Below are 15,812 nucleotides of genomic sequence, written 5' to 3' on the forward strand. Positions count from 1 at the left end.
TCCTAACCACACACCCATTTTGTGGTCACCAGTCACCAGCTTCCCTCTCTCATGTAAACGTGTTTATAAACATTGGTCAATATTAACAATTATTAGAAAATAAAAACCATCATAATTACAATTCATTTTTTTACATAAGTATTAAAGGTGGAATTTGGCTGTTTTTTAATATTAATTTGTTGTCTTCTATCATCTTCTATTTCACTAATTAGGAATTTGAAAGAAACCGCACGTTGAAAAATTAACAATTCTAAATGGAAACCATACCAAACAGATTTCCCAAAACTTAGACTGTACATAAAATTACAAAATATAAATATACCAACTGATTCATATTCATATAAAACAGTCTAAAAAGAGAGCAATATAAAGAAAAAGCGCAAGGCAAAGGGAGGTTCAACCCAAAGTTAAAACTCTTAATAACTACTTTAACTCTTGTGATTCACGAGACTCTCACAAAAACAAAGCCATCACAAGACTCCCAAGAACAAGTGTTTGAAAAGATCGATAGAAAGAAGAGGAATTAATGGAGACAGCAGGGACAAGCAGTGTGGCAGGTGCAACAAAGAAAAAAGGTAGTGAGCAACAGATGCTAGATGGTTCCAATATAATGAAGTTGGTTGGGGATGAGGAGGTGTTTAGCAGCTTTGTTGATCACAAGTTCCATGAACTTGATAGAGACAAAGATGGTCAGCTCTCTGTGAGGGAGCTTCAGCCTGCTGTTGCCGACATCGGTGCTGCCCTTGGCCTGCCCGCTCAGGGTTCTTCTCCTGAATCCGATCATATCTACTCCGAGGTTTCTTTCTTTCTTTCTTTCTTTTACATGAATATTTATCCAAATATTATTATAATATGCATGATTTTTATTCCTTTTTTCTGTTTTAGAGAGAAAACCAGAAGCCCTTGTTATGGATTCATGCTAAGTATGTCTATTAATGTGTTTAATTTTGGTAACTAGAGCATTTTCCCACTTTAATTTTCTATGGTCTTGTCTCACATTCACTTCTACTTTGCATTATTAAAACATTATATATGAATTTAGTTTTTAATAAGGTAAAATGTATACAAATAAAAATTAACAAAATTATTGATGCAAATTCCCGAAGTAAGTAGAAGAAGATAAAGTTGTTGCAGAAGAACTTGACTTGGTGCTCTTGATTACGTTTATCAGATGCTATCTAAAACCTACTAGTCAATTCTAATCATCTTCAACTCACTAATCTTGAGTCATATTTTATGTTTTGTTTTCAATTTATTTAATCACATTTTCACTAATTATCAAGGTAGGTACACCAAGTAATGAATCCAACTATCTTTCGGTCGGCTTTGTGACTCTTTATTGCTTGTAAGTTAGGCTAGAGGTTTTGCCTTTTGAAATCCCTCACATCACTTTACCTACCTTTCTTTCATATATATCTTGAGATTTAAAGGAGGAATCTACTGACGATCGAATGTTGTGGAAACTACTAGGTGTGCCTTTTTACAACTTTATGACACTCTTGAAAAATCCTATAATCTAAAATAATTGTGGACCAAAGTCAATCATGGATCTGCTTTTTTGTAAGCTCAATGCTGCTTGCTTGGTTGTTGACTTGGTGATATTAAAAGCGAAAAGAAATGTCTGTTTAATCGGTGGTATTTCTAAAATTTAACCTTATTAAAATTTCTAATATTAAAAGTGAATAAATTTTAATATACTCAAATTGTAATTCATATTAGATCAGATTATATTTATTAGTGTAATTTAATTTAATTTAAAATTTTTTAAAATTATTATTTTTAATTTGAATTTTTTTAAATCACACCAAACCATGGGTACACACCCATAATTCTCCACCCTCATATTCGTCACTTAAGAGTAATTCTCGTCTTTGCCCAATCCTTCTACGAGAATGGCAGAAAATTTTCTTTCCTACACGTGGGGAATTATTGTTCCCCGCTCCCACCTAGTTCTCGATATTATCTGTTGCGGGCACAACACCATTCTAATATTCTCTTTGTTAATTCTCCATGTATACCATTCACAAATGAATCACCATTACCCATTTCACCGTTCATTTTAGCTATTCCATTAAGTACTTTTATAAACTTTTGGAGCTGGCATCACATGTTTCAGTTGTCGATGGCCCATGGTTTGATGAAAGACAAGATTTTGTTTTTCAAACAATAGTTCTTTTCTGAGATTCTGAAGATCTACGATGTGATGCTTGCACCTTTTCCATTTTTATTTAATGCGTTATCAAGACCAGATGCTCCCGTCACTTAGCATATCTCAGAATATAGAGGAAGAGAAAGACAAAGAGAAAGAGAAAGATAAAGAAAAGATAGAAAACGAAGGACAAGCCGAGAAAAGAAAGAAAGAAAGAGAAAGTGGAGAAGAGGGAAAAGAAAGAAGAAACTAGATAAAGTAAAAAGAGAAGAAAAAGCGAACAAGGCAGGAGAGGAAGAAAAAATGAGAGGGAAATATATTTCAATTTAGGATAGGTTTTGGGGCGGGTAGTGCTGTACTGAACCTAGCTAGCTTGGGTTTGAAATCCAGGTCAATTTGATTCAATTCGGTTTGAATTCGTTTGATTCGAATTTGAACTGAGTTCAAGTTAAGAGGTTTGACTTATTTTAAAAACGAATTGAATTTAAACTAGAGAGAGTTCTGTTTGGTTTTTGCTCATGCATTAGGTAGATGACTTTATTAAGTTTGAATTTGGCTTGTTGTTCGATTCGAATTATATTAAGTAATTGTTCAACAATGTCGTTTTGTTAATAAATCATGAATTCGAACTATGAATTTGAACCATATATTCAAACTAGAGGGGTCAATTGTGCCGGGATGAATGGAGGCCCGACCTAAATCCTAGGAATAAGGCTTGACTTGGAACTGTAGCATGTTGGGCTTGACCCATAAGCCTTTCCAGAGGGGGGTCATGGGCCTAGGTGTTAGGCCCATAGGTTGGCCCTGACTTAACTTTATTACTATTTATAATATTTTTAAAAATTATAATATAGTTAATTAATTAATTAATATTTATAGGAAATAAAGTTAACAGGTCAGCCTATTGTATATAGGGTTACGCCTTGGACCTTAAAGTTTTTTCATGGTCGGGCCCAACCTGAAGACTGGTTACTGTGTGAGGCTAAGGCTTAGCTTGGCCCATGGGCTAAGCTGGAGCCGACATGACTCAGCTCATCACCACTTCTATTAAAGCTATAAATTTAAACTATAAATTCGAGTTAAACTTAAACCGAACTCAAACCATCTTTAATGTTGACTTGTCAAATGTGAACTGAATTATTTTTTATTCTATCGAATTGAAATTAAAAAATGTTTAAACTAAGTTTAGTTTGCATCCAGCCTTAAAAGCGGGACAAAACTCCCTATCCTGTCCATGATTGCAAGGTTATCTCTTGTCTCTATCTAGTCTTACTTCTATTGGAAAATCCTCTCTCATTTTAGGGTTAGATAGGTTGGTGATACAATTAGGGGTTGTTTGGTTAGCAGTTAAGAAAAAATATTTTGGTAATTTATATTTTATTATTTACATTCGTTTTGTTTAGTTTAGTTTATCAGTGATAAAATATTACAGTAATTTTATATTATCAATGGGGATATGATAGATAATATATATGATAATTTGATTATCATCTCTACTCTAGGTATTAAAGATTACTAAATTAATTTTGATTTTATTATAATTTTATTTTTATTTATTAATTTTTTAAGAGTAAAATAGTCTCACTTTTAATTAATATAATAAATAATATAAAATATTTTTTAAAATAATTATATTTAATGACATTTAAGTAAAATAATGTGTTTAGTATTCTTTTATTATCTTTAACTAAACACAATAATTATTTATGTCTACATATTTTTATTAAATTTTATAAAATATAATAATAATTTATACTTAATAATCTTTCAATTTTAACAATAAAATATTTTTCAAACTAAATACTTGATAAAATGGTTGAATTACCATCTATATCTCCTAGCTAGGTTCAAATACGATGCATTAATTTTTTTTTTCAATTTAACTTTAATTGATAAAAGGCATAATTAAAATTATACTTTATTATTATTTCATTAACTCTATTTTTTTATTTATTCTTCCTCTCCACAGTATGACGATTACCGTCTGCCTTCTGAGACTCCATGCTGCCACTATAAATAATCCCAAACTAATTCAATATAACTTGTCTGAGTAATCTAATTATGTATTATACCACATTTTTTAATTGTTTAAATCATAATTTAAAATTTGATTTTTGGTATAATTTACTATTCATGATTATAATCCAATTGTCATGTCATAGCTCATAAATATCTATGATTAAGTTTTTCTATCACTTGGGATGATAAGAAAGTGATATTTTTTCAGAGATATTACTGTATCTGACAGTGAGCATTGTTCAATTTGTTTGACATACTTGTTATATAGGTTTTGAATGAGTTCACTAATGGAAAACAAGAGAAGGTGAGTAAGACTGAGTTTAAAGAGGTTCTCTCGGATATATTACTAGGCATGGCTGCTGGCTTGAAACGAGACCCTATAGTCATCCTCCGTATTGATGGAGAAGACCTGCGAGAGTTCATCAATGGCCCTAGCTATGAAGCAGAGATGGTCTCCATATTCTCTCAAATAGACTCACCTCATACATCACTACGTGATTACATTATCAACGCTCTCGATAAACTTACGGTTGATCAAGGGATGCCCCCTTCCTCTGATTCTTGGGTAATTAATCAACTGTCATTTAAACTTCTATTTATGTTATTTTATATGTTTCTTCTTTTATTTGTTTTCTTGATTATTGCATAGGTTATTAGCAACATTGTGGAGCCAGCCATGCAGTCTTGTGGTAATGATGAACATGGAAAACCTGTGTCTCAAGAGACATTCTTGGCGGAGTTTAGGAAAGTAGCGGAGTGTGTAGCTCAACATTTGGAAGAGCAGCCTGTTATTGTTGCCCATAGCGAAAACATTTTCGACGGAAGTGGCATTAAAAGACTTCTATCCAACAAGTTTGAATTGGAAAAGGTTAATTTGCTGCAAACATTAATTGCTTTTCTTTTGTCTAAATGATGAACCCAGTTGCTAATTACGATTCATTTCCAAATGAAGACAATGAATGCAGCTCTAGAGAGTGTGCCAAAAGATCGTAGTGGAAAATTGTCCAAGGACTATTTACGGGTAGCTTTGGATACATTGGCTCCATCAGCTGGTTTACCTCCATTTGGTGCTGTTGATCAGGTTAAAAAACCTAATTAAGTTCTGATTCAACCCATTTTACACCTCTAATTAACTTGTAAATTAACATATCTTATCACCAACTTAAACTAATTGTGCAGATGGACAAGGTTGTTGGTGATGTTCTCAAAATGGTGAATGCTGATGATGGGAAGATAATTAAGGAAGAGGAGTTCCAGAAGATTCTGACTGAAATTCTGGGAAGTATTATGCTGCAATTAGAGGGCAATCCCATCTCAATATCTATAAATTCGGTTGTGCATGAGCCTCTTGCCACTCCATCTCCACTTATGCAGCCATGCCCCTAGTTACACATATCACAAGCTTTTAATATATGAGTGTGTGTGAAGAGAAACCGCTTAAAATAAAAAGAGAACAATTTTTTTATGTGTAAGTGCTGCTAGCTGAAGTTGTGTAATGTGTTGTTGTGGTTATGAATTTGATGCTTGTGATATACAAATATTAATTAATTAATTGAGAAAAAAGTTGTCTTTTTGTTGAACAAGCTAAATTGTTTGTGTTAGTGGAATATGGGACCTTCTAATTCTTTACTTTAATTCTGTAAAAACTTACATATGTGCATTGATATCTTCACTTTCATCTTGGAGAGGAGGTGGAATGGAAGTCCCTCTGATGAAGGCTTTTGTCAAATTTATGAAGTCATTGGTGGATGTGTCCCACACTAAACCTTCTCTTGGTAAGGTTTTAGTATAACCATAATAAACAATGCAAGCAACAAAAGGACCTACCCAGAAAACCCAGTGCCCTTTCCATAATCGGCCTCCATGAATCACTGCAGGGCCTAAGCACCTTGCTGGGTTGAGGCCCACCCCTGAATATCCAGCCTCCCCAGTTACTGTTATGGACACAAAAACTGCAAGTGCCATTGCCCCTGCCACTATGCTACAAACCATTCCCAACCCAAGTTCCTTGCACCTTTTCTTATCAAATGCCACTGTTACACCAACAAACAGTACCACAAATGTGCATGTAGATTCCAGGATTAAAGCTGATCCAGCATCAATTCCAGTTGTTTCCCCATTTCCTTTAATTATACACCCACCATAAGAGTACTTCTGTTCTGCATTCTGGTTCATTGCCCTATACAGTACAGCAAAACTTATGATTGAGCCAAAGCATTGAGCCAACACATATATGGCAGCTCTTGCAGGAGTTATGACACCTTTCAAAACAGCAATGAAGGTGAAGACCGGGCTCAGATGGCCTCCGGAAAGCGGAACTGTCACCATGAGGAAGAGGAAGGCAATTACGAATACGGCAAAAGGAACAAGAAGCTTAGGTTCAGCCTCATGAGAATTCAAGCATGCGATAATGGTAGTTGTTAGAGTAAATATAAGACAGGCTGTTGCTACTAACTCCGTTGTAGCTGCCCTCCACATCTGAAACAACAAATCACATGAAACGACTACATCAATATCCTTATGTCTCTGCCCTTGAAGCAGACTAACATTACATGAGAAGCAACGAAATTTAGCTGCTCATCAAACTTTTATGTCATTATAGATTTAATAAATAAAGGTATATGTGAGGAAGAAAAAAGGCTAAGAGGACGCGTGATGAAATTAGAGTGGGTGTTGTAGCCGTTTTGAAAGAGAGACATGAAAAAATTGAGGGGAAAAAGTGAGAGCAAGGGAGAAAAGGAGAAAAGAAAGTTGGAGGAGGACAGGAAACCTTTTTGGCGGTTAGTATGTGCGAGGGGCGAGAGAATTAAGATGGGGCTACAGCTCGATTCATCCTTATCCCAAGAGGAAGATTGGCTTCATAGACATGTGCAAACAGAGCATTGTGATGAATTGGTTGTAATTCCCTCCCATCTTGATAAATAAAACCAGGGCATTCAGTATCAAACACGTTTTGAGTTGTATTGTTGTGCTGTGTTTGTTATATTTTGCAGGCGGAAACGCATCAGAATGAAACATGCAAAAAAGCTACAAACACCTGAAATAGCTAGCCAATGAAGTAGCTAGTAATTAAATAGAGTAGTAATATGTGCATAAATAATGCGCATAATTTTATGTATAAATAATAATATGTTATTATATGATTAGATAGTTTCAAATTAGAAATAAAACAACACTAAATCATATAATGACATATTATTATTTGTTTATATAGTTTTATTGAATTAAACTCGACAAGCTTAACTCTAGGGAATAAAATTCGTGGGATTCAATGCAAGAAAGTAGCAATTCATCAATATCTTTAATGTCTCTTCCTTTGAAACAGGTTAACATCAAATGTAAAGCAACTAAATTTAGGTGCTTACCAGCTATTGTAATATGAATTATACTTTGTGCTGCTATTCTTTGTGAATGAAACATGCATTAATACTTGAAATAGTAGTTAGCTGATGAAGTAACCAGGTACTAATTAAAGAATTTGTTTGGCTCGACAAGCTTACCTCTGGGGCGTAAAATTCATGGGAGCCAATGCAAGAAAGGAACAATTCCGTTGTTAAACGTATTGTTGCACGATGATGATTGTGATGATGATGAGCTTCATGGGGAGCAACCGAATTCATTGTTTAAAATTCCAAAGATTGATGAGTAGAGACGAGGAAAAAGAGGCACAAATAAATGAAACACTTGAAGATCATGCTTCATATAGGCTTTAACATGTGCATGGATATTCCAGAATGCATAGACCTTGTGAAAGCAATTAGTATGGCATAATTTTTAGCATATGAATATGCTTTTGCGCGATTGATTATTCTATTTGTTGTTTATATCTATATAAGCCGGCTTGAACTTAAGTGGCCATTATTTGGACTTTTGGAAGATGTTATCACTCGTAAAAGCCAAAAATTTTGTCTGTTTAGTTAAGGGTAATTAATGGAGACTATAACCAACCTTAGTAACTAAGCGTTATCCTTCCTTTCTTGCTTATACCGATCATTTGCCTAGTTAATGCACACGGGAACTGAAAAAAAATTGTATAAAAATTATATAGGTATGATACAACAAATGGTGAAAAGGTACATTTGTAAAAATATGGTTGTAAAATCCAGATATAGAAAAAAAATGAAACATGTATATACGAGTTTTATATGATATATCATCAATAATACGTTTAAAAAAATATGATAGTATTAATCTTAGTTTTTACACTTTTCATGGAACAACTCGTTAAAATCAGTATAACATTGTCTCTTCCTCCAAATACAGAAAAAAATATATATGAAACATGTGTATCAGTTATATGTTAGATATTCCTCAATTTCTTCCTCATCAACCTATTCTTCTTTCAGATTGTCTCTTCCTGCAATGCAACTTTGAGTAACATAAAGTTGTATTGATTTTCATCTGTTTTTTGCTACCGTCATTACATACTCAAAATCATTATCATTTCGAATCTCATATGGACACCCACCACCGATGCTTCATTGGGGATACATATGTGCACATTTGAATATTGACTTCAAGTGATTATGAGACGATAGCATATTTTCGTCACAAATCGTTTGAAAACATTACTTGTGTAGATGTAGATCCCTTTTTCATCCCCACCAATATATATCATTACATTATCATATCTAATAATTCATTACTTTCTAAAGCGAATTATAAATGTAGTTTTTTTTTCATTTTTTAGTGAAAATATACTTGCAACATAATTGAATAAACTTGGAAAAATAATTGGGAAAGTCTAGAAGAACAAGTAAGCAAGTTCACCTAGTCTAGGGGATCTCGCCTAGGGTAGCCAAACCCATCTACCCATCATTCTTCATCATTCCACTTAATCTAATCAATTTTTCTAGTTGAAATTATCAGTAATCTAATTAATTTAACTAACACAGAACATCATTTAACAATTATATTTCATTTCCCAAAAATTTCACAGTTTGTCTACTGGACTTTTTTTATTTTCAATTGTAAAACAAAGAAAATACATAAAATTAAGGGTTTGGATCAATGCTAACCTGAATTTGGATAAGTTTTATGCAAGATTTCTATAAAATACTTGTTATTTTGTGATCAACTATTGATTGAACCTTCTCTTTTTAGAGTTGAAGAGTCTTCTCTTTTTAAGAATGAAGATAAGGATAATTTTAGTATTATGTTGACTTGTGATATAAATGTTTAGTGAATAAAATGAGTGATAATTTTGCATAAACGAGGTGTTTTGGTGATAAAAATTTTAATATCCTTTGAATTAAAATATTTAATTAGCCATCAAACCTTAATATAACACAATACATACTCCATTTTGAAATTATAGTTTCAATATTTTCAAACACAATACATAGTCTACATTTAATTGTAGTATCTCAAACATATAACCAAGCTAATTAATAAAATATAATAGTTGATTTTTTTTTTTTAATTTTACAGGTTTAACAACAATGTGTTATTTCAATCTCACATTTATCTTCTATAGCTGAGTCAAATTCAAATTATATAAATATTATTCTAAAGCACAAAGAAAAAAACTTTAGGAGTAAATATTAATGAGAAAAACATAAACCCTAATTTAAAAAATTCTAAAGAATTTATATTATCTCTCTCAAATTTTTGTCATCCCTACACATCATTTATCCTAAGTGCAAAGAATTTCAAAATCTAATGATAGTGTCAGAAAATATGATTAATTAGACTTGTATTTCTTTTGTATATAAATTAAGAGTGGATTCTAGCACTAAATAATACAGATAAAAAATTATTTATTAGATCAAAGTAATTAATTTTTTATCTTGATCACATTGTCAATGTTAATTATCGGTTATAAACGTTAACAAATTGAAATATCAAATAATAAATTGAGATAGAATTCAAAAAGAAAAACTAGGGTATTGTTAAAGATTTTTTATTTCGAAAGAGTGTGAACGTAACTTATCATTATTTGGGTTAAGTTTTATATATTTTATGTAAAACGACATTATTTTATATTTTGTAAAATGACATTATTTTATTTGTTGTCCAAGAAAAAAATTAAGAAAATATAACAACATACAATATAAATTTAATACAATAAACATATAAAATACATGTTTTATATATTTTAGATTTAAATATAATACTGTATTTAAAATAATAAAATATAACAAATACTAATAAGACTTTAATAGAACGCGAATTTTCTACCTGGAATCATCAAGCAGGCACAGCACAATCAGTTAATACAGGAGACAACTAAGTACATGTATCCAAGTAGCTTCCAAAATAATAATTCTAAACTTGAATGCCATTTATTGCCAATAAGCCCAGACAACATTTTCCAAACGGCAGATACAGGTATAGAGAATGGAAGATCTACACAAAATTCAGAAACAGTAAGACAACAACCACCGCCACTGTGACGTTTTAAAAAAGTAACTGCACCCCTAATTAGATAGAGATTGGATCAAATTTTGCCATTAATTAAGAAAATGAATACATCTTCTATGCGTATGTGTGGAAATGCTGACGTGGAATAATCTTAGTGTACAAGGCAAAAGCCACGCAAGCAATACCGGGACCCGCCCAGAAGACCCAGTGAGCATCCCAGAGATGGCCTCCTCTCACAATGGCTGGACCCAAACATCTTGCAGGGTTCAACCCCGCACCAGAATATCCCTTTTCACCTGTAAGAGTTGTTGATATAAACACAAGAAGCCCCAATACTATTCCAACGATAATAAAAACTGAAACTTGACCCAGAGATTTGGCTTGCCTAATATCAAAAGCCATCCATATGGAAGCAAAAAGAAAGACAAATGAACAAATTATCTCAATCCATAAAGCCTGAGTTGTCCCCAGACCAATCACAACTGGGCCATTTTCTCCCGGTGTAACTATAGTGACAGTGCAGCCTCCAAGTGAATATGTATCTGCCATGCTGCTGCTTATAACAGCTTCTAGTGCTAATGCACCCACTACACCACCAACGCATTGAGCGAAAATATACATGACAGCACGTGTGATGGAACACAGGCCGGTGAGTGCAGCAGAAAAACTGACAATTGGATTAATGTGACCACCAGAAATGGGAAAAGTAGCAAGAAGAAGAATTGTTACAATTATTGCAACCATTGGTGCTATTATAAGGTTGGGTGTCTTTGTATTCGTCTGAAGGGAGGAGATGACAATGGTATCTAAAGCAAAAACCAGGACGGCCGTACCCAAGAGCTCAGCCAATGATGCTCTCCACACCTGAACATCATCATCATGAAATTCTAGCATTAACGAAACTGAATAATATGAAATCAGTAGGTTAAATTTTTGTGCATGCAAAATTATATGAACGTACGTTCACGGAGACAAGCTCTTTCAACCCCAACTTCATATTCCATTTAGAAGTATGCTGTTTCTTGTCTCCTTCTACCACAATCAACCTTTGATCTGACCTGCAAACAAGTGAGACCAACAGTTAAAACCAAAATAATATAAAACTAGCAATGAAATGAAAAATGGCACTTACTTTGGTGTGGCAAAAGGTTGGATTTTGTTTGCATTATAGCCATTCTCCATATCGTCGTCAACAAACTCCACATTTCCAGCCATCTTCTTCTTTGGATTCTGCACTACTTCTTGGCTTACTCTTTCTATAATATCTTTCAAATTTATATAGCCAGAACAACCAATTTCACGTGGGGAGTATATATATGTAGTTATAAAATAATATTATTCAATAATAAGTTATACTTTACTGATTTTTTCAACCATTTTTCTTGACCAACAATGCTGCTTCAATCTCACGGCGCAAATAGCTTACATTATAATGTCCAGGACTGTAGGGATTGAACTGCTCCTTTGACTTGTTATATCTTTAAAAAGAAATCCCTTGAATAATTTATAATGTCCAGGATTGCAGGGATAATTTGCGTGATTCTCTCCACTGGAATTTGATTCGTGATGATTTTTTTATATATAATTCTTTCCAACAGTCAGTCATATCATTATGCATAATAATATTATACTTATAAACTTTGGACTTGCTTATCTTTACCTTACATCTCAACTGAAACAATATTACATGAATGATAAAATAGTGATAAAAGAATATGGTTTAGCCAATGACTCCCATTCCATTTAATTAAGGTAACACATTGTAAATACTAAATTCTGAAAGCCAAAATCTCCTGTAGTGGCGATGGTAGAGTTGGGTTGCCTTACTTCAAAGTAATTGGCTACGCAAGTTGAGAAATGTAGCGATGAATACCAAGCATGGCAGTAAGAGAAGTAAACCAGTAGAATCCAGCAATTTCCAACCACAATGGATAAAGGAAAAAAGAATTCAGTGGAATTTAGAGTTGATGGGAGATAAATGTTGACAGTTTTCTAACAAATTTCATTAATGTAAAGCATGCATTAATTATGTCAATAAAAGATATTACTATTAAAGAAACTCTATGGAAAGAGATAATTCAATTTGTGTAAAACATATGAAAATCAGAAGTGGGTGAAGATGATGACCGGAAAAAGAGTTGAAGTGGTTGTAATCGATATTTAAAACTTTTATTTGTTGTGTTGTATTTAAGATGAAAGTGTTTTATTTTAAATTATAATTTTCAATATTTTTTAAAATATAATTATTTAAATTTCAATTATTTTATAATATATGATCCCATTGTAATGGATATATAAAGCCTTTATTTGTTGTGGTGTATTTAAGGCGAGGGAGCTTTATTTTAAATTATAATTTTCAAATTTCAATTATTTTATAATATAAGATCCCACAAAGATTGAATTAGGTAAGTTAAGAGTATTATCTTGATATTTTGTCAAGAGGACTTGAACTTAAGCTCTCTACCTTAAAAGTTCATCATTTTACCACTCAAGCTATCCCTCGAAGGCATATTATTTATAACTTAAGAGTGGTAAATTTTCTTAAGAGAATATTAACAAAAAATAATTCCCCCTGAGATTTAGATAAATAACAATAGTTCCCTTAAGGTTCCAAAAAGAATATTAGTCCTCTTGGCAATAAATTGTCTTTTAAGGTTGGATTTGATCTACGTTTGTTCAAGCTCCGAAATAAGCTTGGTTTAAGTGAACTCAACTTGAGTTTGAGCCTAAGAATTAAATATTTTTCAACTAAAACTTTAGAGGTATTCAACTTGTCAAGCTTGTGACCTTGAAAAGATTCATTATGACTCGATTAAAATAACGTCATTTTGATTAATATACATTAAAACAGTATCACTTTAATATTAAGTCAATTTTAAAACTTAATTCAAACTTGAGTTGAACTTGAGCTCGGCTCCTCTCAAATGAGTCACACTCAAACACTTTTGAGGCGACCTTGAGCTTGAGCTTGACTCCACTTAAATTGAATCGAAATCGAATTTATACAAGCTCAAATTCACTTTGATTTGAATTCAGTCTGAGCTTTCATTATGAAATCTCAAGGGGTAAAAACATACTTAAATATTACTTATAAATTAAACTATATTAAAAAAAAAAACCTCTTTATTTATTTATTTATTTTTGGAGAGAATCGTCAAGAAAGGCCTAATTGCATCCAATGTTTTTAAAATATGCAGTTTGATCGGTTAAATAGGTTGAATAGCCCGTATAGAATGGAAATATTTAAAAAAATCATGAAAATATTTTTTTAATAAGTTCAAATACAAAAAAAAAAAAAAAAAAATCAAAACATTAGTGACATGCTAAAGGAAGACATTATCAAATAATTCAAACTTTACCTTACGGATAGGGCAATAGAAATTTCAATAACAAATATTAATTTAATTAAGATTTGTTGGAGAGTCATCATCATGCTATCATTTTCACCTCCTATAAAAAATATTAAAGTTATAATCAATATCTTTTTTAAAATTCTACTTCAAGTATTTTCTGTAACTCATTGTCAAGTTCTCCTTCCTTTTCTTCTGTAATCCAAATAATTCATAATTTACCAGATTATAATACTTCTTAAAAGGTAAATATATATACATTGATATAAAAATAGTATTCTCATTAGTAACCCTTTTATACACACACACACACACACATATACCTAAAAGATATATGTATAAGAAAAGTAACTTAACTTTTATATTTATCTTGCAAATGCAAATTGTAATAAACATAGACAAGCTCATTAAGCTTTTGATGTTCTAACATATAATTTTTGTGTGTATGTGTTCAAACCCGCTATAATATCGTTCACATCTAGAAAAAGAATTTGTTTCGCTAAGAAGCTTTATCACTAACTTTTGCAAATTTGGAGTATCATAGAGAAATAATTTTCACCATTCATCTTAATTTCATTAAAAAACAAAGGTCAAATGACTATCCCCCAACCAAGGTTTGTCAAAATGACAATTTTATATCCCTTAAATTTAAAAAGTTCATTTTTCCACTTGTTAATAGATCTGACAAAACATATGGATTGTCTGCAGGTATCCGCTCATAAACTAGTACAAATTTTTAGCTTTTGAACCCGTACACATATAAATTTAATTTTTATTGGTGCACCTAGAATAAATTTAAAATTAAAAAAAAAGGTTATAATATTAGAGTTGGGGATTGTTGGAAATATATTAAGTCTATAAGTGTGAAGATTTAAACTTATATTATACAAAACCAATTAACTTGTGTTAAGGTCCAATTCATCACACTTATATACCACTCACTTTACTCACTTTTATTATATGTGAGACTCTTTTCTTTCAGTCTTCAACACCCTTCCTCAAGTGCAACAACTATAGTTTGTTAAATTCATCGTTTAGCTAAGTTCGCTTGGATGAGCATATTGTCATTTTTATCTAGGAACACATTAAACTGTTAGGTCCACTGTCTGACTTGTACTTTGATACCATTCTGAAAATATGTTGGATCTATAAGTGTAGAGATTGAAATCGATATTACACAATTTCAATTGGCTTATGGTAATTTTTGCACTTTAGCTCAATAACTTTCATGGTTTGCTTTTCTGGTCTTGAATAATCTATCTCTACCTTTCTTTTCTTTATTGTTGTGCTGGTGTTTAATTTAATTGTCTTGATTTGGAAATGTCATTACCAAAGTGAACAATAACTTTTCTGGTGTTACTTTTCTTGTTATATTTTGTTCTGAAATTTTTCAAAAAAAAAAAAACTATATTGCCTACCTAATGTTTGTTTCTTATTCAAGGAGACTCATTGTTTTTTTTTAACTGATGTGATCCATTGTAGACTGATCAATTTTTCTGTACAATAATAGACTTGTAAGAAATACAAGTGCTCTTTACCTTGTTGTAATACGACTAATTGCAAGCAGTTGTAGAATGGTTCATTTTTTGATTTTTGAATTATGGCTTCTTTATAAGTCTTTAAGGCTTTATAAATCTTTTAAGGCTTTATAAGTCTTTAAAGCTTTATAAATCTTTTAAGCTTCATAGTTGATTAAACTTACCTTCTGTTTGTAGTTGGGGTTTCTTTGTTTTGCAAACTAATAAGTTACTATTGCTTTGGTACTTTGTACCAGAGTAATGTCACTTCTTAAGTTTGTCCTCAGATCTTAAATTCCTTTTCCAACTAAGGTATATTTTCATGTCCTTGTTAAAAAAAAAAAAAAGCAGAGGAAAGTGGAAAGGTGGTGAGTCTATTCAGTAGTCCAAAGAGTGAAGAGGATGTAAGGATAC

General features: G+C 31.9%; 3 protein-coding genes across 3 annotated transcripts; 1 reads left to right on the forward strand and 2 right to left on the reverse strand.

Annotated features, from left to right (window-relative positions):
* The first annotated feature begins 230 nt into the window (after positions 1-230).
* On the forward strand, positions 231-5,751 carry LOC123212691. The gene is made up of 5 exons (XM_044631823.1): positions 231-796; positions 4,437-4,733; positions 4,818-5,036; positions 5,121-5,249; positions 5,348-5,751. The coding sequence occupies exons 1-5, from the start codon at positions 527-529 to the stop codon at positions 5,552-5,554; spliced, it is 1,122 nt and encodes a 373-aa protein (XP_044487758.1). The 5' UTR covers positions 231-526; the 3' UTR covers positions 5,555-5,751.
* Positions 5,752-5,784: 33 nt separating this feature from the next.
* On the reverse strand, positions 5,785-6,892 carry LOC123212692 (probable aquaporin PIP2-8). The gene has a single exon (XM_044631824.1). The coding sequence runs from the start codon at positions 6,644-6,646 to the stop codon at positions 5,816-5,818; it is 831 nt and encodes a 276-aa protein (XP_044487759.1). The 5' UTR covers positions 6,647-6,892; the 3' UTR covers positions 5,785-5,815.
* A 3,649-nt stretch (positions 6,893-10,541) lies between these two features.
* LOC123214270 (aquaporin AQPAn.G-like) lies at positions 10,542-11,746 on the reverse strand. The gene is made up of 3 exons (XM_044634041.1): positions 11,664-11,746; positions 11,493-11,589; positions 10,542-11,395 (listed from the first exon to the last, which is right to left on the reverse strand). The coding sequence occupies exons 1-3, from the start codon at positions 11,744-11,746 to the stop codon at positions 10,646-10,648; spliced, it is 930 nt and encodes a 309-aa protein (XP_044489976.1). The 3' UTR covers positions 10,542-10,645.
* Positions 11,747-15,812: the final 4,066 nt, after the last annotated feature.

The sequence above is a fragment of the Mangifera indica genome, chromosome 4, assembly GCF_011075055.1.
Source record: "Mangifera indica cultivar Alphonso chromosome 4, CATAS_Mindica_2.1, whole genome shotgun sequence".
NCBI classification, from domain to species: Eukaryota; Viridiplantae; Streptophyta; class Magnoliopsida; order Sapindales; family Anacardiaceae; genus Mangifera; species Mangifera indica.